This window comes from Scomber japonicus, chromosome 13, assembly GCF_027409825.1.
Source record: "Scomber japonicus isolate fScoJap1 chromosome 13, fScoJap1.pri, whole genome shotgun sequence".
NCBI lineage: Eukaryota > Metazoa > Chordata > Actinopteri > Scombriformes > Scombridae > Scomber > Scomber japonicus.
This window is the reverse complement of record NC_070590.1, coordinates 30,535,457-30,561,397: the sequence shown is the minus strand read 5'-3', so window position 1 is coordinate 30,561,397 and position 25,941 is coordinate 30,535,457. Positions and strand designations below refer to the sequence as shown.

At 40.3% G+C, this 25,941-nt stretch overlaps 1 protein-coding gene across 1 annotated transcript in view; it reads right to left on the bottom strand.

The window, feature by feature from the left end:
- The window catches only part of LOC128370977 (kin of IRRE-like protein 3), a 125,056-nt gene that overhangs the window by 47,395 nt on the left and 51,720 nt on the right, over positions 1-25,941 (bottom strand). The window contains exon 7 of the mRNA XM_053331159.1: positions 20,031-20,188. Coding sequence (XP_053187134.1) covers positions 20,031-20,188 — 158 coding nt within the window. The remainder of the gene's footprint in view (positions 1-20,030; positions 20,189-25,941) is intronic.

The window sequence follows — 25,941 nt, the reverse complement described above, 5'->3', positions numbered from 1 at the left end:
AGTTGCGAAGAAGAGTTGGAAAGTCGCCAGGTTTAGCGAGAAAGTCAAGCTACACTGGCAAAACTACATTCAGAAGAGTCAGCCTATCCAAAGCTGTCTATCAAGGGCTTTGAGCCCTATAAAACATTTCCTCCAATCATCATACAGAAGCAGAGCGTCCGACCCCGCCCACTGCTCTATTGACCGCCAGAGACGCTCAGCGTCCAGGGGCGGGACGAGTTTGTCGCATTATCCAATGAGCGTCTTATCCTGGCTTGTCCCGCCCAAAACAGCTGTTGGGAGAAGCTTCATTGAACTGCCAGTGTGTGATAGGGAAATCACGTTGGAAAATAACAACGTCTGCAATAAACAGCTGGTTACAGGATGTCATAGTTGTAAAATTGAACGCATTCAAGTGTAGATTTGATGTAAAGTAAATTGTAATTTTAGTGTGAATTTAATATGACAGCTGTGACAATTTATTTGATGAAATTTTAGGGGAAGGCGAGCTTCCCTTGTTGTCTCAGAGCAATCGCCCCTGCCCTGATCCTATTGGTTTAAAAATAAAACATTTTAAATTAATAACTTGTGGTCTCACAGTTTTTGTCAGCTTAAAAACGAAACATTACCTATATGTCTTAGTTGAGTTGAGTTGTGGTATTTTTTAAATGAAATGAAAATATGTAGCATTGGGGGAAAAACGGCCAAGCTCATGTGTTGTGAATAGAAGATTGCAAGTGAGGGTTGTACGATGCAGGTTTTTTTTTTTTGGAGTGGAATGGTGAGCGAGTGGAGTGCTCACATGCTCTGTTACTGACCCACGACAGAAACACAAAAATCTAAGAAAATTAGAAAATCAACTAAATTTGAGCAAGTTAACAAAATCGCCCGTTTAGTTGTTAATTACGGTAGCCCAAAGGCACTCGTTCATATTTGATTGGGCTGCCGTAATTACTGTATTAACAGTGCAACTTCATTTAAAAGGCAGATTCTCTCCCAGAGTATGCACTCCCAGTGGGCCAAGCTCCAAACAAAAAGCAACTTAGTAATAATAATCTTTATTTATATTGCATTTATCAAAACAAAGTTACAAAGTGCTTCACATACAAATAAACAAAACACAGCAATCATAAAATAAAAGTTATTGCTAAAACTGAAAAAAAGTAGGCTACTACAAACAACATACAAAATTGGGTAACAAAGTAAAAAAGGACAAACAACATAGAATTAAGACAGTAAAATCTGACTACCCAGTCGAGCATAGCAGAGAGCAGTCAGGCCATCGTGTCCAACCTCTAGTGGATCCTGAACAGTCATTGCAGTCTTATACAAACATGGTGGATTTAAGTAGTGGCATTTGTGACATGATTGGGAAGTCTGGCGACAGTGTCATTGGACAGTTTTTAATTTTGCAGCACTTGCGTCATCCAGCATGACAGACACCATGTCAAATGCTGCAGGCAGTATCAGCTCCTGTCCTATAGTGTGGAGCTTTTTGCACCGAGCAATTTGGTACGCTATCTTATATGATGCTAACAGTGCTCGCTGGTTTACAGAAGTTGAATTCACAAAGTTGGATGATTGTTGGCAATATTCGGCACGTTTTCGCTGAAAAAACTCAAGCGGCTTATCAGCCTGATTGGGGTGTAATGTGTGTAAGTGACGCCTTAATTTGTTTGGCTTCAAGCTGTCCGCTGCCAAGATTTTAAGACACAGTAAACACACCGGTCTTTCCTCGTTTCCCACCGTAGTCACAGTGAAGCCGAGTGCTACATATGCTTCGGCGTATTTCCTCGTCTTAGCTTTCGGGTGACTTTCGTTTGTGTCATTATCTCGGTTTCTCTCGCCGTTCTTTTCATCCCCGTTAAATATTTTTCCATGTCTCTTAAGGGTTTGTTCACTGCATTTTTCAACTTCTGCTCTGTGCTGTGTGCACGCAAAAAAACCATCGAGCAAATATTCCCTGTGCGCACTCTGACAATGTGAGCGCCACTGCCACCTACTGTAGTTGACGTGCAATTACACTTTGTTTTAGTACGGCAAAAAAAAAGCATGTTCCCCGGGCTCAGACGCGCCCCCCCTCTATTTGAGAAGGACTGATGTATAGTGATATAACACTTCACTCTGAAAGTGTAGCGTTTTGAAATGCATGCACAACGCATGCGCACAGACAGGATCACAGAGCAAGATGTAGCACGTGCGACAGTCATTTCGCAGGTAAGTTATTACCGTTGTTTTAAATTTGTGATAATATATAAGTCATGATATGTCACTGTTCATAAGTTAATTTAAAGTTAGCATAACGCCACATTGGTCCGTGCTGGCCTGTAAGTGGGAGGGCGGGGGTGTAGAATCAATTGTTCATTACAAGTTCTACTCGCAAATAAATCTGTCATGTGTTAATTGTTTTATTTAGCTAGACAAAACAAAATGTTCATTTACGTTTGTTCATGATACAGTTTATTTCTTATTAAGTCTTATTAAAATGTTTTTCTATCTATCAACAGGAAGCAAATCAGAACAGAACATTATTCTCATCATTCAGGCAAGTAGAAAAAAATGTATGCATATGATATGATATTGTTTTGTTATTTTCCCTTATTCATCCATTATAACGTAATATTCAAATTGTGACTGAATATTTTAGACCATTGTTTTAATACCACAAATTGTGTCTCTTAATTTTCAGGGTGCCCTTTGGAGGAGCCAGTGGACTTTGTGGACAGTTGGAGTTGAGGTCTAGGGAGAGGAGGTCGAGGAGAAATTCATCAGGGAGAAAGAGTAGGCCTCTTGTATTACTCCCTCCAGTTAAAACACGAACACAAGGCGTTCTTGTAGATACGGGCATTTATTGCATCCAAACCGTCAACATGCCGTGAGAACTGGATGAATACAAAATACAAAATTATTACCTTGCCTATGATAATAAGTTCTGCATCCTTTCTCTCTTCGAGACTTGTGGCTTCATTGGTTCTTGATGTCAAACCTTTGACCACTTTGATATGTCGTACAAGTCTGGCAATAGCTCTGACTAAACTGTCCCAACTAGAAAACTTCAGGAAGCGATCAAGCAGTGAATCTTCTATTGTCGAGGTCTTATGTGCGAAAGCTTTACGAACTTCTGGGTCTTCAACTGCTATGTCTCCTACCTTAACATCTCCGCTGGGAAGCTTGTCACACCACAGAAGTTCTGGACCAGTAAACCAATTAGAAGCAATGAGCTCTTTAGCCTTGAGGCCCCTTGACGCATGATCAGCGGGATTTTCCTCAGAGGGCACATGCCTCCATTGACTTGAATTGGTACTTTCCTTGACTTGTGTTCGGCATATGTATTGGACTTCACTAGCGAGAAGAGCAGGAGACTGCAGACAAGGTACTACTTGCCTCACAACAACCTTGTGGCTGCTTCCAAGTGCGTCGCCATAGTCTACACAAGGATTGACACATCCGACTATACTCCAACCAAGGTCGGTTCTTTGGCCAAATGGCTCAATGTCTTTGCCTGACACAACATCTCTGGGTAGCAGGGCTTGAGAACAGTTGTAACCTATGAGTAAACCAACATCACACTCGATTAAAGGAGCGATCTCTTCGGCAAGGTGCTCTAGGTGAGGCCATGCCCTTGCTATCTTGGGTGTAGGAATGTGACTTAAATTGGCAGGAATGAACTCTCTTGAATAGGTTACTGGGAGAGGGATTTTCTTTGATGAGTAGAAACCTCTGACCTGCAGCCCAGTTAGCTTCTGACTTGGAATGACTGTGCTTCTGGATGACAACGTGGAGAGTTTTAATTGTACAAGTTCCTTCTGTGTGTCAAGAGTGTCTGCCTTATCTTCCAATATGAAAGTGATGTCACTTTGATTGTCCAAAAGTGCATATATGAGAATTTCATTCTCTGGGTTACTTATCGTGGACAACCACACTGGCATAACCGTGGATGTGTGAGTGCTGTCCATGTCTTGCACCACTCGGTTGGAGGTTGCTTCATTCAGGTTTGGCATTTCGTCAGTCTGTTTAGACTCCATTTTTTCCTTTAACCTTTATTTCTCCCTTGAGTGTTTCCCACTTTCCTTTCGCTTGTCATCTTTAGCACGATCTTCATGTAAGCATGTTGGGTGCTTTCTGTTACATGTGTCACAGACACTTCTCCTTTCACAGTTCTTTGAATGGTGTCCTGGTTTAAGACATCCAAAACACAATCGTTTTGTTTGTACAAATTTTACTCTTTCTACGATTGATTTGTCCATGAATTTTCGACATGTGTGAATACCATGGCTTGACCTTTCACAAAAAACACACCCTTGCATCAGTGCTTCGAGTCTTTTGTGTCTTCGGCCTTTCACCCTCACTAGACTTCAGAGCATAAAGAGAGGTTACTGGATTACAAGCTATCTTGGCTTCCTTTGTGACAAACTCAACAAACTGAGTGAAGCTAGGAAATGTCTTTGTTTCTTCTTCAACCTCAATAACCTTTCTGTTCCATCTGGCTGTTAACCAATCAGGAAGCTTGGCGAGCATTCTTTGGTTTTCGCCACAGTCATTTAGGGAGAGAGTCAAGAGTCTTGATCTGAGACATTGCTGCTTGACAGCCTCGAAGGAAGTCTGAGAACTCTCTTAGTTCAACACTATCCTTCGGTCCAATCCTTGGCCATGAAGTGAGCTTATCCCGGAAAGCTTTTGCTGTCACAAAAGAGCTTCCATACCTTTCTTCCAGGACATCCCATGCTGAATGATAGGCTGCATCTGTACCTATCAGGAAATAACTCTCAATGGCTTTCTTTGCAGGTCCGCCAACATACTTGCGTAGGTAGTAGACCTTTTCATTTACTGGAATGTTTTTCCTGCCTATCAGTGTTTGAAAAGACCTTTTCCAGTCTTTGTACCTGAGTGGGTCTCCAATGAAAACAGAGGGCTCTGGTACTGGGAGACGGCTTGCATTGATAGACTCAGCTATTGCTGTGGCAAGTGCTATAGCGCTATCCTCTTGATGTGGGTTACTAGTAGGTTGTACATGTGTGGCATATTGTGGTGATGTCACATCATGCACTGGAAGACGCCTTGGACGAGGTGCAGGTATTTCCAGGGTAAGCTTGCAGTCATGGAGTAACTCTGATATCTCTTCATCTGAGCCCACTTCTTGCTCATGCCTTTGCAGCATTCATCCTTTTGACTGTCTCTAAGCGCTCTATTTGTCTGCGCTTCTCTTCTAAAGCTCTTTGTCTTGCAGCATTTTCTGCCTCTTGTAGTGCAACCTTCTGCCTATTCTCAGCTTCAATGGAATTTTGAAGTCCTTGAACTTGGAGAGGTTGAACCGGATCTCTGGGATGCTGCAGATAAGAACACTGAGCCTGTCTCAGTCCAGTAGGCTTGTTCTTTATAACCGTGACCCTTGTCTTTCTCTTCCTGTTGATTCCAGGCAAAGTCCAAGAGCTGTCTTGAAACAGCATAACAAGTGTCTACACGGCGGCGGGTGTCTGCATCAGGAGTTATGTATTGTCGTATGTCCTCATAAGCTTGTTTTACGTCTGATGAGGCACTTTGGATTTTAGTCGTACAGTCTTGTAGGATTTCACTGGAAAGAGGTCTGTCAAGTTCTTTCTTCGCCTCCTTAGCCACAGCCTTCCATTTATCATAAGCAGATCTGAAGCGATGCTGAAGCCTTTTATATTTGCTCTCTTGGAGCTCTTGACCCTTTTCAGTGAGCTTTCGGGTTCTCTGGCTTCTTCGTAGTTCTGCAGCAGCTTGTGTCCCTACACCTGCATCAGTTTCTTTTCATGGGTTTGTGTCTAAAGGTGCATTATTGTTTGCAGACTGTTGCTGTAACTCTACAGCTTCACTGTTACCTTCAGCCATTTTATGCTGTTTGACTTATATGCTTCCTTGTTTAGTTCTTGAACCTTAAATATCACTGCATTAATTACCAAAACTACAGTCTATGATTTGAACAGCAATAATAATGTTAATTGCAATGAACTTAATGGACTTAATTAACCTTTAAATTTAACCAGCTATATTTTAGAGTGACTTGTTGTGATATGAACACCCTTTCACAAAACAAATGAACTTATTTACACTCACTAGTGAATCAGATATTACTTCCCTTCAACACTTGGCAAACTATAACAACAATAGTTATACTATGTTAGTGCCTTTAAATATTCACACTTCACAAATTGCTTAGTAGTAACTAAATATTGAAATTAGCAATTTCTTATACTTAACTGATACACATGTACATAACACCAAAAACACACTCTTTTAGCACTTATAGAGTCCCTTTATAGCAGTTGACGAGGCTACACCAGACCTTTACATTTAACTTATTTTAAATGTGCTTCTTTGTTGGCTTAACCAAGCAATGCTTATGAACTCTGCTTGCTACTTGTTTAGGTTATTGGTTTATGCACAGTCTTATCTGTTCGGTACGTAAGTGCGATGAACTTGCTTGCAGCTCCGTCGACGGCGGGCACAGACTCTCGTCTTTTCACCTCATGTCGAGCGGGCTGAGTTCTCACTATTACTCCCTCCAGTTAAAACACGAACACAAGGCGTTCTTTTTTTTTTAAAGATTTTGTTGGCATAGACGCCTTTATTTATTAGTAGATAGACAGGAAACATGGGAGAGAGAGGGGGGTGTGACATGCAGCAAAGGACCTCCGATCGGGATTTGAACCGGGGTCGGCTGCGTATATGGTATGCGCTCTAACCACTCGACCACCTGCGCGCCCAACACAAGGCGTTCTTGTAGATACGGGCATTTATTGCATCCAAACCGTCAACATGCCGTGAGAACTGGATGAATACAAAATACAAAATTATAAATTTACAGACATAAATTCTCACAGAGAATAATAATTTACTACTAAATAGATATGTCACAAACAAAATAAATCTTACATCATTCTTTTAACTAAAAGACAAAGCTACTTAACTAATGAATAATTAGCATTGAAGCTTAAGGTAACGCAGTTATCACGTGAACACAAATAATTACAAATATACAAACACAAATAAACTTGCATACCTCATTGGCCGCGTGAACTAAAGGGGTAAGATAATGAACTTCCAGCCTTATAAGTCTTCCTTCAGCTTCATACACTTCAACACAGCAAGCAACCCTTCAGTGACCATCCTCTCTGTCACAACCAAACTTTTTCACCTGTGGTTCTGCTCAGTGCGCAACCAACCAAAACAGTCCCACCCACAACAACACAAATAACTTTTGTTCCGCTATTAAAATATTACACAGCTCTTTTATTATGTTTTATGTGTATTTATAACTTATATCCATGTTAATAAGCAAAATAAATATATTTTTAACCAAACAAAATTATTCTAATTTTTAACTTAAATTATTAAATGAACTTAAATTGTATGACTAACTCTGATGACAGCTACATCTTGTGATATGAGATGGTCGTGCAAAAGATGCAATTTTAGGTCATCAAAACGTTTAGAGCTCATAAAACATTATAGGTTGAAGCATCCACACACTGGTCAAGGCCGGTCACTCCCCTGCTTGTACTCAGATTGTCCTTGTTTATTTAAAAGTTGGGGGGCATTTCATACACATTTGTCTAGAAATCATACACAGACTCAACAGTCAGTGCAGGTAGTTTCATTTTCGTGTCTTGTATGTAATTCATGTAGTTTTAACACAGAAGCAATATTTTGAACACCTCGGGACTCATCTGAAAAAGCACGAAACTGTTAATTGTGTTTTTAAAGATTGTGACTACAGTACGAATATATGTTCAACTTTTGCTTCACATAAAAGTAGGAAGCACAATCCTCACTGCATTGAAGATTTTAAAAATACTGTATTCCAGACACATTCAAGTCAGGCAAGTGAGGTAACAGAGGATAGTAGCTTGTAGATTTGGATAGTAGATTGAAAGTGAAGTTAAACGTTAAATGTTCTTGAATATCTGAGTATTATATTTCTGTAGTTTCTGTTTGTCAGTCATTGTTAATATTACTGTTAAATGCATAAAAGGATCTTTCACAAACTGATCTATGGGCATGACTTTGAGTGTCCTAGCTGTTCCCAACTAAATGAAGCAGTTCTACTGAGTGAATATTCCACTGACTCATTGACACCAGACTTGAAGTGCAGGAAGTGCCATGAACTTCTGGCATTTCAAAACTAGTACGAGGTAACAATAGGCATTTATTATTTTCAATTTTTAATTTAAGTTAACTCTAAAACTGTTAACTTTCAAAATGCTGCTCAATAGGCATGGGATGCTAACCGTGTTCAAGGTATACCACGATTTGAAAAAGCCACAATAACCGAAACCGCCAAATTTTCTGTCATACCGTTCCTAAAGGGGTGTTCACACCAAGAGCGTTGGACGCGATTTTGTCGCGCGACAAATGAAAATCTGTCACGCTGTCGCTCAAGTTTTGAAGCGTGAACATTTTGTGTACATTTGCGTCATCGCGCAATTGCGAGCCCGCCCATTTTGACGACTCAGCAACATTGCTTTCTTTTCTCTTCAACCATGGACGAGATAACAACGTTTGCCACCATCGCTGCGCTGTACCTGCTTTGGACGTCCGACACCCGTCAGAGGGTCAAACGCCGCCGTTGTTTCTGGGTGCATGATATCCTCCGGAGGCGCACAGAGCTCGGCGAGTACCACCGGCTCATTCAGGAGCTCCGTTTGGACGATGGCCGTTTCCAGCGGTACTTCAGGCTGAACGCAGCTCAGTTTGAGGACTTGCTAGCGAGGGTTGGCGCCAGGATTTCCAGGCAGAACACCAACTACAGGCGCTCCATTTCAGCTGCGGAGCGCCTGTCCATCTGTCTGCAGTGAGTAGCTGTGTATTGTTGTGTTAAAATCAATAAATATTCACAGAGATTTAGCTGCTGCTGCTTTGCTGAGAAATGTTGCTTTACAGCCGGTGTTTCAGTTTAACTGGTTACCGTTTTAATAGGTGACTTTCTCAAAAAGCCATTGATTGTAGTTTAATCCTTTAAAAATACACAAATACAATATGTTTTGTATTTTGAGTCTTGAGTATGGATTTGATGCATGCTGTAGGCCTATGTATTTGTGTATTTTCTGATCTAAATAAAATATAAACTGCCACATAAAGTATCACTGCATGCTACAACTCAGCTTAATTTAATGTTTTCTATGATGCAGATACCTGGCCACTGGTGACTCCTACAGGACCATCGCCAACAGCTTTCGTGTTGGGGTCGCCACTGTGTCCATGATCGTGGCTGATGTGGTGTCCGCTATCTGGGACTGCCTTGTGGGGGAGTTCATGGCTGTGCCCACCACAGAGGAGTGGAGGTCCATCGCAGAGGGGTTTGAGGAGCGGTGGAATTTCTATCTCTCTGCTGTGGAGCTGTGGATGGGAAGCATGTCGCCATTCAAGCCCCTGCCAACTCCGGGTCCCAATTTTTTAATTACAAGGGGACATTCTCCATCGTCCTCCTGGCTGTTGTCGATGCCCAGTATTGTTTCAGGGTCATTGATGTCAGGGGCTACGGAAGGACGAGCGACGGCGGTATCCTGGCCAACTCGGCTTTTGGTAGAGCACTCTGCTCTGGCACCTTCCTTCTGCCTGCTGACCGTCCGTTACCAGGAGCTGACCACAGAGGACCCCAGCCACACGTCTTGGTTGCCGATGAGGCCTTTCCACTCCGGAGAAACCTCATGAGGCCATTCCCCGGGCGCACCCTTCCCAGAGACCGCCAGACCTTCAACTACCGGCTGTCCCGGGCACGGCTGGTGGTTGAGAATGCCTTTGGCATCCTGGCAGCCCAGTGGAGGATGTACCGGCGTTCCCTGGAGGTCCGTACACAGGTTGCAGAGAAGTGTGTGAAGGCGACATGTGTGCTGCACAACTTCCTGCGGAAGACCACGCCTGGGACGAGGGGCAGCCTACCAGCTTGTGAGGTGGAGCCGCTGCCAGGTCTGGGAAGACTTGCAGCGAACAACTCTGCAAGAGAGGCCGTCCAGGTTCGGGAGACCTTTGCAGAGTACTTCTCCGCAGAGGGAACGGTCCCATGGCAAGCCAGCGTTTAATGCACATTCCCCCAACGGCTCTTTTAAGAGCCACCCACACATCGCTATTGAACAAACATCCTGCAGTAATACTATATATTGACACAGAAATAAAATTGTGATGTATATAAGCACCAAAAATAATATGCAGGTGTTCATGAATTCATAGCATATTGTGAGATAATAAAGCTTTAATTTGGCATGTCTGCAACAATACAATAAACATAAAATGTGCATGATATGATAAATATGCTAACTATCATATCAGTGGTGCCATCTGATATTATTCTGGTATTGTTTTGTCCTGTAAATGATTAGTCAGTGTCCCACATAATGCTGTGGCTACCTCCCAACCTCTGAACCGTCCCGTAGATGGAACAGTGTGTTTTAAGAGGTTAAAATAAGTTGTTTAGTTTATGTGAATAACCTCTGCACAGCTTGAATCAAAGTTTACAGTACACAATGTGGGTGTGCAACAAATATCTGAAGTCTGGTGAGAATGTTCATTATAGGTAAGAGTAGAAGAAAGACAGCTGAGATTTTTACATTTTATTCATTAAATTGTCATACAAAAAAATAAAATATATATATGTACAAAAACAATAAAAAAATAAATAATGTATGGAAGATTCCTCAAAAGTCTGAAACGTTCCCTGCAGTGATTGCTGCCCCATTGCTAAATAGCTACTCGGCAGGTTCCAAATTGAGCACAACAGTGCTAGCTTCATAAATAAGTTTATGTATTTGGAATTTAACGTATGCCTTCTTTTGGGGCGACAACTTCTCCAGGGAAGGAACCAGGCTTTTGAGGAATAATTCATCCTCTGAGGGGGGAGGCTGGGGAGCAGGTGGAGCTCGCTGCTTCAGGCCGTTCAGGGTTTCCAGGACGAGAGTCTCCAACTCCGCCCGTCTGTTGGTGGAGTCGGCGGAGTTTTCCTCCTCCCTGGCTCTCTTCCTGGACCTCTTCGTCGCTGTATGAAATAGAAAAAACATTTTATGAAACTACTACCGTCCAAAAAATGCAATAGTTAGAAGTAGCTCAATATTCAAATTAATATTTGTTTAAATGTCTTAAATTAATTATCTATTAAACTATCTTAAATATGTCTTGTACATACCTCTTGGCACTGAAGCAGCAGAGAGAGCAGCGGGAGAGACAGCTGGACCATCATCAGGGGGAGCACCAGCAGACTCTGGCTCAATGTCAGAATCTGCTTGGGCTGTAGTAGTGACAAACATGTCTTAGTTTTTTTGTTTATACAGTATATTAATTGACTAGGTTATTCTAACAATTACAGCACATAAAGCATTTTACAGATGCAGTCATTTAATACATCATACTGTTCTAGCCATAGCAATATCTATCCTCCACAACACTTTAAAGCAAATGATGTTTTAGTGCCCTTCATTCTTCACATTTTAACTTGCAGGTTTGGTATAGGTGAGAGTACAGATTAGTTATTTTGACATTTTTTTAGTGCAGGCTGTGAAAAAACATTGGTGCTGACACATCAATACAAGTCAGTTATCATTTTATACAGAAACTAGTTTCCATGTCGTTTCTGTGTGCGTGTTCATTCATCAACAAACCTCCGATGGTAATCCCTGATGGGCCTGCTGTCTCTCCCTCGTCCTCCATGGACCCTACGCTGTACTCCACGGCCCCATCTTCTTCGACCCCTGCCCCCATGTTCCCGCTTGTTTCACGGGGGGCAACAAAGGGGTCGAGGAAAGACAGGACCGCGAAGTACTTCCACTTCTTCGCTGTCCCTGCTGCTGCCCCACTCCTTGACTCTGTCCCCTTCCTCCTCTCCCTCATATATCTGTCCCTGAGGCTCTTCCATCTCCTGCGACACACATCAACTGACAAGAACACACGTAAATTAACTGTTGAATCTAGTAAACCAGTAACTTTATGCCGGGAAAGCCAGCTACGCTAACTGGGGCTATGCTAATGCTAACCAATAGCTGCAAACACGCAACAAATACATATTTACAGAACTTACCAGGTAATCCAGCCACCTCGCTTACTTTATTCCACGCCTGCTCCTTTTTATACCGATCCCGGTAAAGGAGACAGGACGTGTCGTAAAGCACGGGGTGAGCTGTCACGGCAACTATCAGTTTGTCCTCCATCTTGCAGAAGAGTGATCCAGGACGGTGACGTCAGCGACGTCAGGAGAATCTCAACGCTGATAGGCTGCTGCGGAACGGCGTCACGCGATGTCGCTGCAAAAGTTCAATATTTTCAACTCGAGCGTTTTCGCAGCATCACGTCCATCGCGCCGCGTGTGACGCTGTATCGCGCCGCAAAGCAGTAAATCGCGTGTTTGCATTGACTTTACATGTAATCTCGACGTGCGACATCGCTCTTGGTGTGAACACCCCTTAAGGTATGAGCTGTTTTTTGTCTGGTCAAAGACAGGAAGTGCAGGTCAAAAATCCCTCAGGTGGTGCAGCTGCAGCATAGAGTATCACGACCCCTCACACTGTCATTACAGATTCAGGTTAAATGAACATGTCTGTCTTTATTTTTCTTCCTTTTAGGAACATTTTAGAGCTGTAATCTGTAAACTGTGATATTTTTTCTTATGGTTATCATACCGCCACAATCTCATACCGGCCCATGCCTACTGCTCAAAGTGGTTTACAGTAAAAAGTTAAACAGCAAAAGAGATATTAAGAACATTAAACAGAAAACATGTACCGTAAATTCCGGACTACAGAGCGCACCTGATTAAAAGCTGCATGCTATAATTTTAGAAAGAAAATCAATTTTGTACTTGTACAAGCCGCACCGGATTTTAAGCCGCAGGTGTCCCACGTTGTAATATGAGATATTAGCTAGGGTTGGTCCGGCGATACCTGACAGACGTCACGCAACCGTACCGTGCCCAAGCACGTTTGCCCCCTAAAATCCGGATTATTTGGCTAGTGTGAGTGCAAGTGTACCCTGCTTGAGGGAGGCAATTTTCCAGGGAATCCCGGGAAATCGATTATTTTTAAAAGGCAACACTAGCTAAGCCCTGGTCATTTCAATCAACATTATGCATATGGGTTCCCAATCCGACCATTTTCAGTGTATTATTTTGTCATTATTAAGGCAAAAGAACTCAATTTATGTTCATGGACATTATAATGAATAGGCTATAGGGTTAATATTAGTTAACATCCAGCGTGCTGCGTGGACTTCATTACATCTGCTGCACCGCTGCTACCACAATTATCAAATGGTAAGTTTATTGTCTGTGACTGTGACCCTCATAAAAGTAATATTTTACAAATCTGCATTATATAAACTAACGAAATTTGTTAAAGTAAGTCATTTGGCGACTTCTAAGTCATTAAACTAAGTCTTACTTTTACTGGAGTAATCTACCTCGTTGGCACCTGTCATTGTACATCTTGTATTGGAAAACTTCAAATTAAAACCTACTGAGTGAACTCTCCCGTTCTCTCCTATGAACGAGTCAGACAACAACAACGTGTATCAAACATGAAGCAAAGTGAGAAAATAATAAAGTACGTAACAACAACACCCACGAAAAATAAAATAAAATGCATTAGCCGCACCGTAGTAGAAGCTGCAGTGTTCAAAGTGTGGGAAAAAAGTAGCGGTTTATAATCCGGAATTTACGGTAGTTTAACGGGAGGTAACAAGAAAAAACAGTGCTTTGTAGGGGTGTGACGATACACTCAGCTCACGAGACGAGACAAGACGAGATATTGGGTTCACGAGATTGAGACGAGACGAGATTTTAACTATATTTTTAAGAAACTTCAATGAGGAAATAAATGACTGTTCTTTTATTTGAAATTCACAAAATGGAAATTGAATTGAAATGTTTTAACTAATCATCTTGTAATGAATTACTTTAGTTCTACTTTCTAAATATATAATTATCATATGCAGTATGCAGCACTGTAAAAGGTTTCCCCATATAGATATTTTATAGATTTTGGTATTTATGGAAATAACAGCCATAAATACAAAAGGTTAGATACAATCACAAATACTATAAAGTCAATTAAAGAGTAGAAACAATTCTAATATATAAATATAAATTAAATAAAGAATCCAATTATCACAAATTATAATATATTGCTAATAAAAGAACAAAGAAATAACAGTAAATTCCACAAATCCTGTATCACATAAATACACAAGTAGAACAAAATATAAATTGTGTTATAATTTGTTAGTGTGACTCATTTTACTTTTGGCATCATTAGGCTTCCATAGCTAGATTCCTCCGCTCCTCCTACCTCAGGCTCTCAGTGTAGAGACCTGAGGTCAACTTACCACTGCTCCTCTCCTCATCTCCTACTTCTGACTGAGATCTTCTCAGCAGGTAGAAGCTACAACAAGGTTAATGATCCACACGTGACATTATAAAAAGAAGACATGACGTGCAAATGAGTGATAGAAAACCGATCGTCTTTTTTTTTTTTTTTTTTTGGTGCGCCCCTTTATTATAGCTTCGCGAGACAAAATTCACTTCGAGGAGAAATATCGACGCGTTTTCGTCTCGCGAGATCTCGTGCCACGAGATATCGTCACACCCCTAGTAGGGATGGGCGATACCCATAGACTGTAAAAAGAATGGACGTAGCACCCGTGACGTCACCCATTGGTTTGGGGGAGTGTGTTTTGTGCCTCTACTATGGGCATGAGGACTGCGCCATCTTGGATTTTAGTGGGCGTGTATTTTCCATATTTGGAGGAGAGGCGATGACGCAACGGGTCAACGGACCGAGATCCCGCCCACTGAACTCGAATTAACCGCACCGAACGGAGCTAGCCTGAGGCTAATCAGCTAGGCTAGGCTAACAAGCAGCTACTGGCAGCAGCTACACGCAGTCCAGCCTCCAGCACAGCGACCTGACAGCCACCGACTCGACCGCAGGTAACGTTAAGTTCCTTATAAAAAATATATATAACGCTGCAGCTCTTGAAATAATGATTAATGTTTTATTGAGGTTATACTACGCTGGGGACCAAAACTCATCTTAACCCTCAGATCCTGTCAGAAATGACACCACCATGATAAAGTCAAAATATGTATTACAATATACATATTTTTGTTGCTTAGGGTTAGGTGTCTTCTAATGAATAATGTGTACTTTTATCAATATTTTATTATAATTCAATCCTTTCATGGCCTGTGTTAGTGAGGGACCGCTAATATCCGTCATAAAAAATGTTTAATGTGTAAAAACTGCAATAAAATAAAAAATAATTTTGTTTCCTCCAACTATTATGAGAACAGTCATATGTCTGCCTTTGAACAGGGCCAACATTGATTTGTTTGCTTATAGTTCGCTGGAGCATTTTTTTAATTTTATATGGCCATGTACCGTACAGTTTTTGTGACATGTCGGCTAAAAGGCATGATCAAGTGACTTTCTGTGTAAAAAAAACATGACATTATAATACATATATGCCTAGAGGAGAGTTAAAAGACCATCATACTTTTTACTGGACCTCAATCGACCAAGGGAAAGTGGTATAATCTGATATTTTAGATCAGAGTTTTGAAAAAAGCGCCAAATCTCGCAGCCGTCTCCCTCACGTATTTTACCCGGGTGGCGACGCACCATTCTCGGGGAGCGCTCTGGGAGTGTCCGCTATCTGTTTCTCCAGAGCTGGAGCTTCTGGCTTATCGTTTTACAGGTTTTTTTAACGGCAAATTTTGATACATTGTTAAATCTGGTAAAAATCAGAGATGAAATCACTTCCAGTATCATCAGCCCGATGAAATCCCTCAGCCCGACCCCCCCTAGCGCGCCCCAGTTGCGGCTCCAGGGGCGTTGAGTCCCCTGGGGGCAGCGCGAGTAGCTTTAGCTACCCCGGGAGCCGCGATACACAGAATTATAAGGTGCAGACCATGGTGCAGAAAGGAGCATGATGTACCTTGCAAAAGCCACCTCTCTGCAACCTATGAACATTATAGCATGATCACAGCCAAATGAAAAATCTGATGGTCCATAAAATGTGGCAACAGGATCTGAGGGTTAAACGTTACTACTCTGTGAAATTACTATGTAGAATAATGTAAAGAAAGTTTGTTAAGCATTTTATACACTTAAACATTTTTTTAAAAGAAGTGAGATACAGGGTTCTCACATGACAGGGATAGATAGATAGGATAGATAAATCGACTCAATAGTATTTAATTGTTAAATTGTGCTAAACTTAAACAGCCTCAGCAATAAAATGCATCATATGCATTGATTCATCAGTGATATCAATCCACAAACATTCTATAACAGTAAAACAGAGAGGGACCGTTTTTACTTTTATACTTAATTGCATTTTGCAGATAAAACTTAATGTTAACACTTTCACAAAAGTGAGGTTTTGAATTCAGGTCTTTGTAGTATTTGAGTGTTTTCACAGTGTGGTATTAGTAGGCTACTTTTACTGAAGTAAGGCATTTCAGTACTTTGTGCACCACTGGTTACAAGATGTTTGTTGTTCTTTATATTTAGAAAATAGAAAAGAAAGCTGCCCAGGCCCCAGAGCAGGCCCCGGCCAGGCACCCAGGCCCCGTCCAGCCTCTGCTGGTTGCCCAGACCAGGCCCCGGCCAGCTTCCACGCCCGGGCCACCCGCAGCAAGGACTACAGCCTCACATGGGGCGGGCGCTCCACCAACCGAGCCAAACACTGCCCCTATTTTTTTAATTTTATTTTAAAAGTTTATTTATTATTTGTTATATATACTGATTGTTTTGTTTGTTCATTTAAAGAGTACCTCATGTTCAAATAAATAATTTTCATAATTGCACTCCTTTTGTCTTCTACACTTATTGAAAATGTTAAAAATGTCGTAGTCAGTTAAAAGGAATATCAACTTAAACACAAATATTAAGCATTAAAGCTCAAGTTTTTACCCACCAATTGCAAAGTTTTACTGAAAATTGTAAAAATTCTCACAACAGTGTTTCTGTTTTCTGACCTTTCCAGGGTTCCCATGGAACCTTAGAAAGTCTTTACCAGTAAATATTTTTTTCAAATGTGCTAAATCATATGTCTATGTCTTACCTTTACTAACAGTAGAACTCTAATATGTAGATAATTATCTACCTGCATGAGAAATCTCTCCACATGATTAACTGATTTTAATAAAGTTTAAGATGCATGTTATACATCTAGTTTTAAGAAAGTCAGAAAAAAACCATTTCAGAGTGTCTGTGACAACAGGTGGCAGGAAGATGCTGAGTTCACGCTCAATACAGATTTTATTGAAAGCACAGGGGAGGATTGGGGCTGGAGAGCAGGGTCCAGTTCTGTCTCCTCATGCTGACGACCCACTTGTCCAGCCTGTCCGGATCACCTAGAGGGAAACTTTTAAAATGACACATATAGGTGCTCAGAAACTTATAGATCAGAGGTCACAAACCTTTTTGATACTAAGAGCTATTTGAGGATATGGAGTAATAAAAAGGGCTTTGCTTGATAAAAAGTTCCTAAATAACAAAGTTACACAGTTCACCTTTAATAATAATACCAACAATGAAAATAATAAAAGAAATATATATTGTATTTATTTATGGGTGCTCTGATCTTGTTTTTGAACATTTCTGAAATCAGTATCACCAATACAACACAGATCACACATTCTCTGAATTAGAAACTTGCTTTTTGCAGTGTGGCATTAATTAGGCTATTAATTTATTCATTTAAGTTACTCTTGACACTGTATATAAGTATTATTAAACGAAAGATAATAATAATAATATTAAATGAAAGATAATACACAACATTATGTATATTCTATATTATATCCCGCATTAAACGGACTCTGAGAACACAAAGCATCACCATAACAGCAGCTAACATTAGCTGCTCTGGTCATCTGTCTGTATCAGCAGAGACCATGAGTCGGTAATAAAGTCATTATACAGTGCCAAAATCCAGGTAAAATATATTTTATACAGTCTATGAGTAAAATAGTACTACGGTTTACTCACCGAAAAAACTGCAACACAGAATCCTTTGTCGGTCGGTTAGTACAATCAACAGCACAACCCGCCATATTGCCAGCTAAAAACTACCCGAAAATAGGCAAACAAACACGGACACCGCAGCGCCTGTCTGCTGGATGTAGCCGCGGACCTCTGGGTGTGGTGTAGCCTAGCCTAGCCTAGCCAGCCCAGCCGATGCTTTAGCATAGAGCTAACTGCTGGCAACAGTCTATGAACCTGTGACTCAACGTAGCCACGCCCTAATTTATGCCAGAATTTTAAGCCTAAATAACACTTAAACAAAAAAAATACAAAAAAATTCACCCCCCCAGAGTGTTCACTGAGGTGGAAACTATCGGTAAAGACCAAAAAAGTAAAAGGCACCAGGCTTTAAATATGCTTTTTTAAGCTGTAAAGTCGGCTATTTTAACATGGGGCTCAATGGGAAATTGCTCACTGCTGGCACCAGCCCCCAGAGGCCGCGGGGGGAACTGCAGCTTTTTGAACGCGGAAGTGATCCTCACTCGGAGAACCCACAACTCCCCCCTTGGCGATACCACACTTTTAGGATTCGATACGATACCGATACTTTTTCTTGCAATTTCATCGATATCGATATCGATACCGATACTGATAATTTCTTTTTGGCAATTTGTTCCAGTCAAAATATTGTCAAATAATCCAAATTGCAATATGGCTGAATCTGAATCACAAGAAGCTGCAGGTTTTTTTTTTTTTGGTTTTTTTTTAAGTTGGTGATAAACAGTATTATAATTAATCAAATATGAAAATCATGTCACAGATTAAAACCAATATCACAACATCACAATTTTAATGTTTTTTTCCAATGGAAAAATAAAACTGTCATGCAAAGATGAAACATCCCCAAAAATTGTATTTCATATTTTCAACTTCAGTAAATGTATTTTTATGTTGTGGAAATCAAGATGACTTAATTCCTGTCTGTAGAAGCTTTTGCCTCTTACTTATTCACATAATAAAATAAGAATTTCATACCTGGCTTAATCAAGTGTTCAGACTTCTGAAAATAAATGTATATTAACACATATACGTTTTGCATAATTACTTCAGCAAAATATCAGTAAACATTACTAAAACCAATGTCTGTTTTAAGTAATCAACAACTCGACTATACTAGATATAAATATACTCTTCACCTGAAGTATGTGTGTTAAAATTAGATTGTGATCATAAAGATTCAGGAACAGACACAACACAAGCGTTGTCTTTATCACTACACTGGCAAAGGTAACAGTGCTGTCTGGACCTGGATACACTTGGCCTTTTTGAAAACTTTTTCAGCAGCTTGTCTTTTTTCAAACTCACTGTGGCTCTCGGGATGTGTGGTCTTCAGGTGTTTGGTTAAATTTGTTGTGTTGCTGCTGTGTGCAACTTTTTTGTCACACACCTGGCACCTTCCTGTAACTTTATCAACTGGTGAAAAATAACTTGTGCGGTGTGCACTGTCGGCTGAGTGGCTCACGTCTCAAATTTCCTTGTCACGTGACACAGGCCACTGGGGCCAGCGCAATATGCTGCCAGGTACGGGGGTGTCTCGACACATAGTAATTGAAGTAAGCTATCTAAAACAGTTGAAAGTGATGCATGCACCCCCAATTCTTATTTGTTAGTTAATATCGATACTTGTTTAACGAAATCTATGCCAAATGAGTAGCGTGTGAGTATCGTTATATCGATACCACAGGATCGATACGCCCATCCCTAACCCCTAGTGCTTTGCATTAAAAAAGACAAGAATAACTTAAAGAGGAACACAGCTAAAATTCTTACAATACATTATCAGTCAATGAAATAGAATAAAGGGAGGGATATGTGCACAAGAAATGGTGAAAAATGGCGTTATAGAAAGACTACGTTAAGAAGATATGTTTTTATCTTAAATCTGCAGTGTTCTAGTAGCTAATCTTAACCAAATACACACTGGCAAGATGTAGTAAAAGTATGGTAGAGTGTTGTTTGAGCTGTGTGATTAACACAGTACCTTAACTGTCTGCATAAAGGGGTGGTGTCATGCCTTACCTTTGAGTACATTGTTCCACTAAGGACTAGACCGTTGTGGATCCATATGACGGATGCAGCAGGTTTGGCATTGTCTGCATGGCATGTGAGGTTGAGGTGGTCACCGGCCCGTAAATTCACCACTGGAGCTCCCACTATCACTGGGTCATCAGGAGGAACTGCAGAGGGACAGTGTGATTTTAGGGAGACCTAGGCATATTTATGATTTTGTTAAGATAAAACATAGATGTTATAAAACTGATAGAAGTAAATCCATGCACCAACAAGTCTACACTAAATGTGAACTAAGTGCAAATAAATAAATAAATGATTTATTCATCATTATTTATTTATTCATTTCCAGCAAAATTTTTCATATTATATGAAGAGAAGTTTATATTGTTATTGCTTTTTGAGGAATAAAATTCAATTGCTGCACATCTGCAACATGTACAATTTTATTATTTACTTCTTTTTAGTACATTTCTTGAGCATAATTAATTCTGAACTTGTCTTGGGCCAGTTGTTTGTGATTGGGGCAGCCAAGTAATTTGACATATTTGAACAATTTTTTAAAAAGCAACGTAATAGTTACTTTTCCTGGTAATTAATGACTTTGACATTGATGTAACTCAGTTACTAACTCTGTTACTTTTTGGGAGAAGTAATGAGTAACTATAATTAATTACTTTTTCTTTTTCTTTAAAGTATATTTTTTCGGGCTTTTTGCCTTTAATGTACAGGACAGTGGAGAGAGACAGGAAACAGGCAGAGAGAGGGGGAATGACACGCAGGATAAGACCGCTTGGCTCGGGATTCGAACCGGGGTCACCTGCAACGAGGACTGTAGCCTCAACACATGGGGCGGGAGCGAGCCCGCTGAGCTTTTTCAATTACTTTTTCAAAGTAACGTGCCCAACATTGCGCTGTACTAAAATTTGATCAGCATTGGTGTTGTCCAGATTCCCAAAGAACGGACTCAAACACGTACATTTTGCTAGGGATGCACATTTCTCTAAAATACTAGTAAAAATGTGGTATGGATCCTGATCTATATCAAAATATACCCTGATGAAAAACCCAATCTGAAAATATTTATGCAGTACATGTGTGTGGAAGTGTGTTACAGTAGTAACTTAACATAAAACTGTGTTTTTCAAAGACAAATTTAAATGGTGGACGGCCTGCGTAGGCAGACATGGGCCTCAACAAGTTAGTTGTTCTAGAACCAATGAATCCATGAGATAAACTTTAGCTTTATTACATTTGTTATGATATTATGAACCAAAATGGGGAAAAAATGGAATGGAAAAAAAGTATTTCATAAATTAAGTTACTTTGAGGTGTGGATTTGAACAGTTTAGAGTTTGGGACTCAAGTGTATACAAGCCCTAAAGCCATGTTTCTTAGTGTAATCTAATTAGCACTGTAGCTAATTATATTTTACAGCAAATAGTTTTGCTTTAAAAACAGGACTAACTAATATATCATCTGTGCATTGTGTTCTAGTAACAGATGTATGAATATATGAATCCTGACAAAACATCATTTTTTCTGTAAAACCTTTGTCGAAAATGCTCAATATCAGTTAAGACTCCATGATAAAGCACTTTCTATCTATAGTGACAGATTAATTTAAAATAGAAGCTGTGATACTACCCCGTTTCTAGTTGCTCTCTATGTAGTGAGAGAAGTGTAACTGACATCTGTATTTGGAGATAATGTCCACATATTTCTCACATAAAAATGATCACTGGAAGACTGGAATGAGCAATCATTTGTGGCAGTTTTACAATAACCTTACTAAGCAATTAACTATTTAAATTGCACTTGGGAGTGTAAACCAACGCTCAGATCAGTTTATCTTCATTACTGTAAAACCTCAGAAAAAGAAGTAACAGAGGGAGCAAAGGTAAATCAAAGCTCATGATAAACTGTACCAATGCCATTAGTGAATTGGAATTACATTCTGAATTGAGTAGACTGAAAGTGAATTGATTGTTCTGTGAACCAGCCAACATGATGTCTTTCTTATCTCAAATCCACCTTTCAGATTACACTATAATACAATAATAATAATAATGATTAAAAAAAAACATACATTCAATTTGTACCGCTCTTTGCATTCATAGTGATAGTGCTACAGTATTAATAACATAACTATGTATGCAGTCTTCACAAAATCTGTGAATACTCATGTAGATACACATGAATGATTACTCAAAAGCAAAAGTCAAAGTTCAACTTTGCCACCTTCCTTTTTTGAATTGCTATCAAAAGACCAAGTCAAAGTGAGAAATGAGCCACAAAGCAGTGTAAAGCTCAGTTTTGTTCAAAGACTGATTATGTTCTTGTGTGAAACTGGATCCGATCAGCCTGGATTTTATTCAAACTTGAGTGAATTATTGATTGATCGCTCAGCTCATTAGAGAGCAGATCTGGGGCAAGCCTAAATCAAAGGCAACATGCAGATGGCACATCCTGAGTGCTGAGAAGAAAGAGAGAGAGAGTACCAGCTCCATTTAGCTCTTCCTTTAAACTCCACATGCACAACATTACAACAGTTGCTGCTGTATCTACTTAGACATCCAGTTTACAATTTATTTGGTGGTGTGTTTTTTGTCTAATATTCAAGGAACCAAAGGATCTAAACTCACTTACTTTTTTTTTTTTTTTTTTAAAGATTTTGTTGGCATAGACGCCTTTATTAATCAGTAGATGCTGCAGATGTCTATTTCATGCATGTGGATTCTCTGAATGCCCTTCCATCTTCTGCCAAAATCATTGCAGGGGTCTGAACAAAAATTGAAAAGTGAGGAACAAGGTAGGAGGAGGAGGAGAAGGAATAAATGAAAATACAGCAACAATCCCTTTAGTCTCAACATGTTTGTTTTTACCAGTGGCAGTGGTTATACATAAAAATCTAACAAACATGAACACTACTGCAAAGTACCACACAATAGGACAATTAAATGTGGACTCTTAAACAGTAGTCATGAAGAATATGTCTAAATGAATCCACTCCCCTCAGTCAGTTAATACTCACATTCCTCAACACACCGGCTGAGGAGGGGGTGTTGCAGCCATTTTCCACTGAAGCCTAATACTCAACTCAATTATAACTCATTTGAAAGCCTTGATTTTCATCTTACACACCCAACCTGGAAAACTTTACAGCCAGTTCTATTTGTAACAGTGGACCACCCTCCTGACCCACACTCTGAATTTGTCTCGATGCCGAGAAGGCATTCGACCGAGTTCAGTGGGAAGTTTTATTTGCAGCCTTATCACATTTTGGATTTGGAACAAACTTTATTAAATGGAGTAAAACTATATACAAGAATCCTAAGGCAGAGAGGGATAACTAACAGTGTAATCTCACCTCCTTTTAACCTCACCAGAGCCACTCGACAGGGCTGTCGCCATTACTTTTTAATATTGTACGGGAACCATTGGCTATTGCCATCAGAACAAATGCAATTAGGGGGGTGGAAGGTGGAGGGAAAGAGCACAAATTATTATTATATGCGGACGATATTTTGATGCTGATAAAAGACCCATTAAATTCCATACCACACCTGATAAACACGATACAATCTTACTCCAAACTATCAGGATACAAAATGAACTGGACACTGACAAATTTCGGCTTTAAATGGATATCAAAAGGGATGACATACTTGGGAATCAAACTAAACAGTGAAGTGGAGGAAATACCTACATTAAGTTTAGAACCATTGCTGCAAAAATGTAAACAAATTTGGATAAATGGGGGAAACTTAAGCTTACATTATGGGGGAAGGTCAATGTGATAAAAATGCTGGTTGCACCGCAATTTAATTATGTGTTCATGATTGTCGTGGCTTTCCTTCTGACTTTCAAAAGCCACATGAGAGGGTGAGGGGAGGTATTCGTACTGGAAAGAATTAGGCGTTTTCTTGTTTTCAAAAAAGGTTTACTTGTGAAAAATAAACAAACAATATACATCCATTTCTTCCTTTTACTTTCTGTTCTTTCCGTTCTTTCCGTAGAAAAACTGTCTCCAGCTCGCCGCTCTCATCTAGACTGAGGCGGTCTGTGGTCATCTATCTTATATTTACACTGTTGACCAGCAGGTGGCAGAATAACATGCAGTCCTATAAATTAAATGAACTTAGAAATATAAATTACCATCTAGGTTTTTAACTATGCATTATGGCTCCTACATATCCGGCCCCTAATGATTAAGCAGGAAGATTAAGCATTATCAAATTAACTCAAATACAGAGCCATAAACTGAAACAACCATGATATTACATTAAACTATATAAGTAATCAAACTTCAATAAAGCATTGTCTCAAACTCTTATGTATCAGTCCTTTTTCTTCACATTTTTTCATTATGTGATCTTCTTGTCTTCACATTGCTTCTTGCAGCAAACACAGTTTATTTACTGGTCTCTCCAGAGTGGTGTTCTTGGTGTGTACTTTCACTCGGCGAACTGTTCCACTGGCATCAGGCATGGTTTGGAGAATCCTTCCCATTATCCATGTGTTACGTGGAGCTGAACTGTCGACGAGTAACACCACATCTCCAGGTTTGAAGTTTCTCCTCAACTGCGACCACTTCTGGCGTTCTTGGAGGAGAGGCAGATATTCACGAGTCCACCTTGTCCAAAACAGGTCGGCAAGATATTGCACTTGCCTCCATCGTCTTCTGGCATACTGATCATCTTTGTTGAATGTTCCCAGTGGCATACTGGGCTGCACTTTCATCAGTAGCAAATGATTAGGTGTCAAGGGTTCAATATCATTTGGATCATCAGAAATGCTTGTGATTGGCCGATTATTTATGATATTTTCCACCTCACACATGAGGGTTTGAAGACTGTCATCTGTGAGAGTCTGTTCTTTCACCAAAGCAGCAAGGATTTTCCGTACAGTGCGGATTTGCCGCTCCCAAACTCCTCCTTGATGAGAGGCGGCAGGGCTGTTGAAGATCCATTTTATGCCCTTCTTCTGCATAGTCTTTTCAATGTTTGTCTGGTCCAAGTTTTTGATAGCTTCTCTTAGTTCCTTTTCTGCACCAACAAAATTTGTGCCGTTATCAGAGCGCATTATTTCAATCTGGCCTCTTCTACTTATGAAACGGCGCAAAGCGTTGATGCAAGAGCTGGTATCAAGACTGTCTGCTACTTCTATGTGTACTGCCCTAATGGTGAGGCATGTAAACATTACACCATAGCGTTTGACAGTTCCCCGGCCCCGTTTCACATCAAAAGGTCCGAAGTAATCAACGCCTACATTTGTGAAAGGCGGTTTGTCTGGCAAAAGACGATCCTTCGGGAGATTTGCCATTTTTTGCTCTCCAACTTGACCTCGTAGTCTCCTGCAGACTGTACACTCTGATATGAGTTTCCTGATGGCCGAGGATACTTGAGGTATCCAAAATCTTTGTCTTAGTTGTGACATCATATAATTGCGTCCACAATGACCAATTTTTCTGTGAACATCTTGCAGGATCAGAGTGGCAGCTCTGGAATGTTTTGAGAGAATAGCTGGATGTTTTGCTTCCTGTGGCATAGCAGAGCTGCTTAACCGGCCTCCTACTCTCAGGATGTTCTCATTCCAAACCGGGTCAAGCTTGTATAGCTGACTATTTCTCTTCACAGGCAACTTATTTTGAAGAGCATTGACTTCTTCAGGAAACCATTGGTTTTGACTGTGTCTGATGATTTCTGATTCTGCAGCCATCAGCTCATCCAAGGTTAATGTTTTCTTTTCCATGACAGATTTGTAATTGTTCATGTTTTGATGCACAAACAATTTCTGTTTCTCAGGATCCTTTTCTGTCTGCTGAATAGAGTGTTGCAACTCTTTTCTTTTCTCTTTCAGGTGTATCAATGTTCCTTTAACTCTCAGAAGCCATGTAACTGCTCTTTTCAGTCTGTCC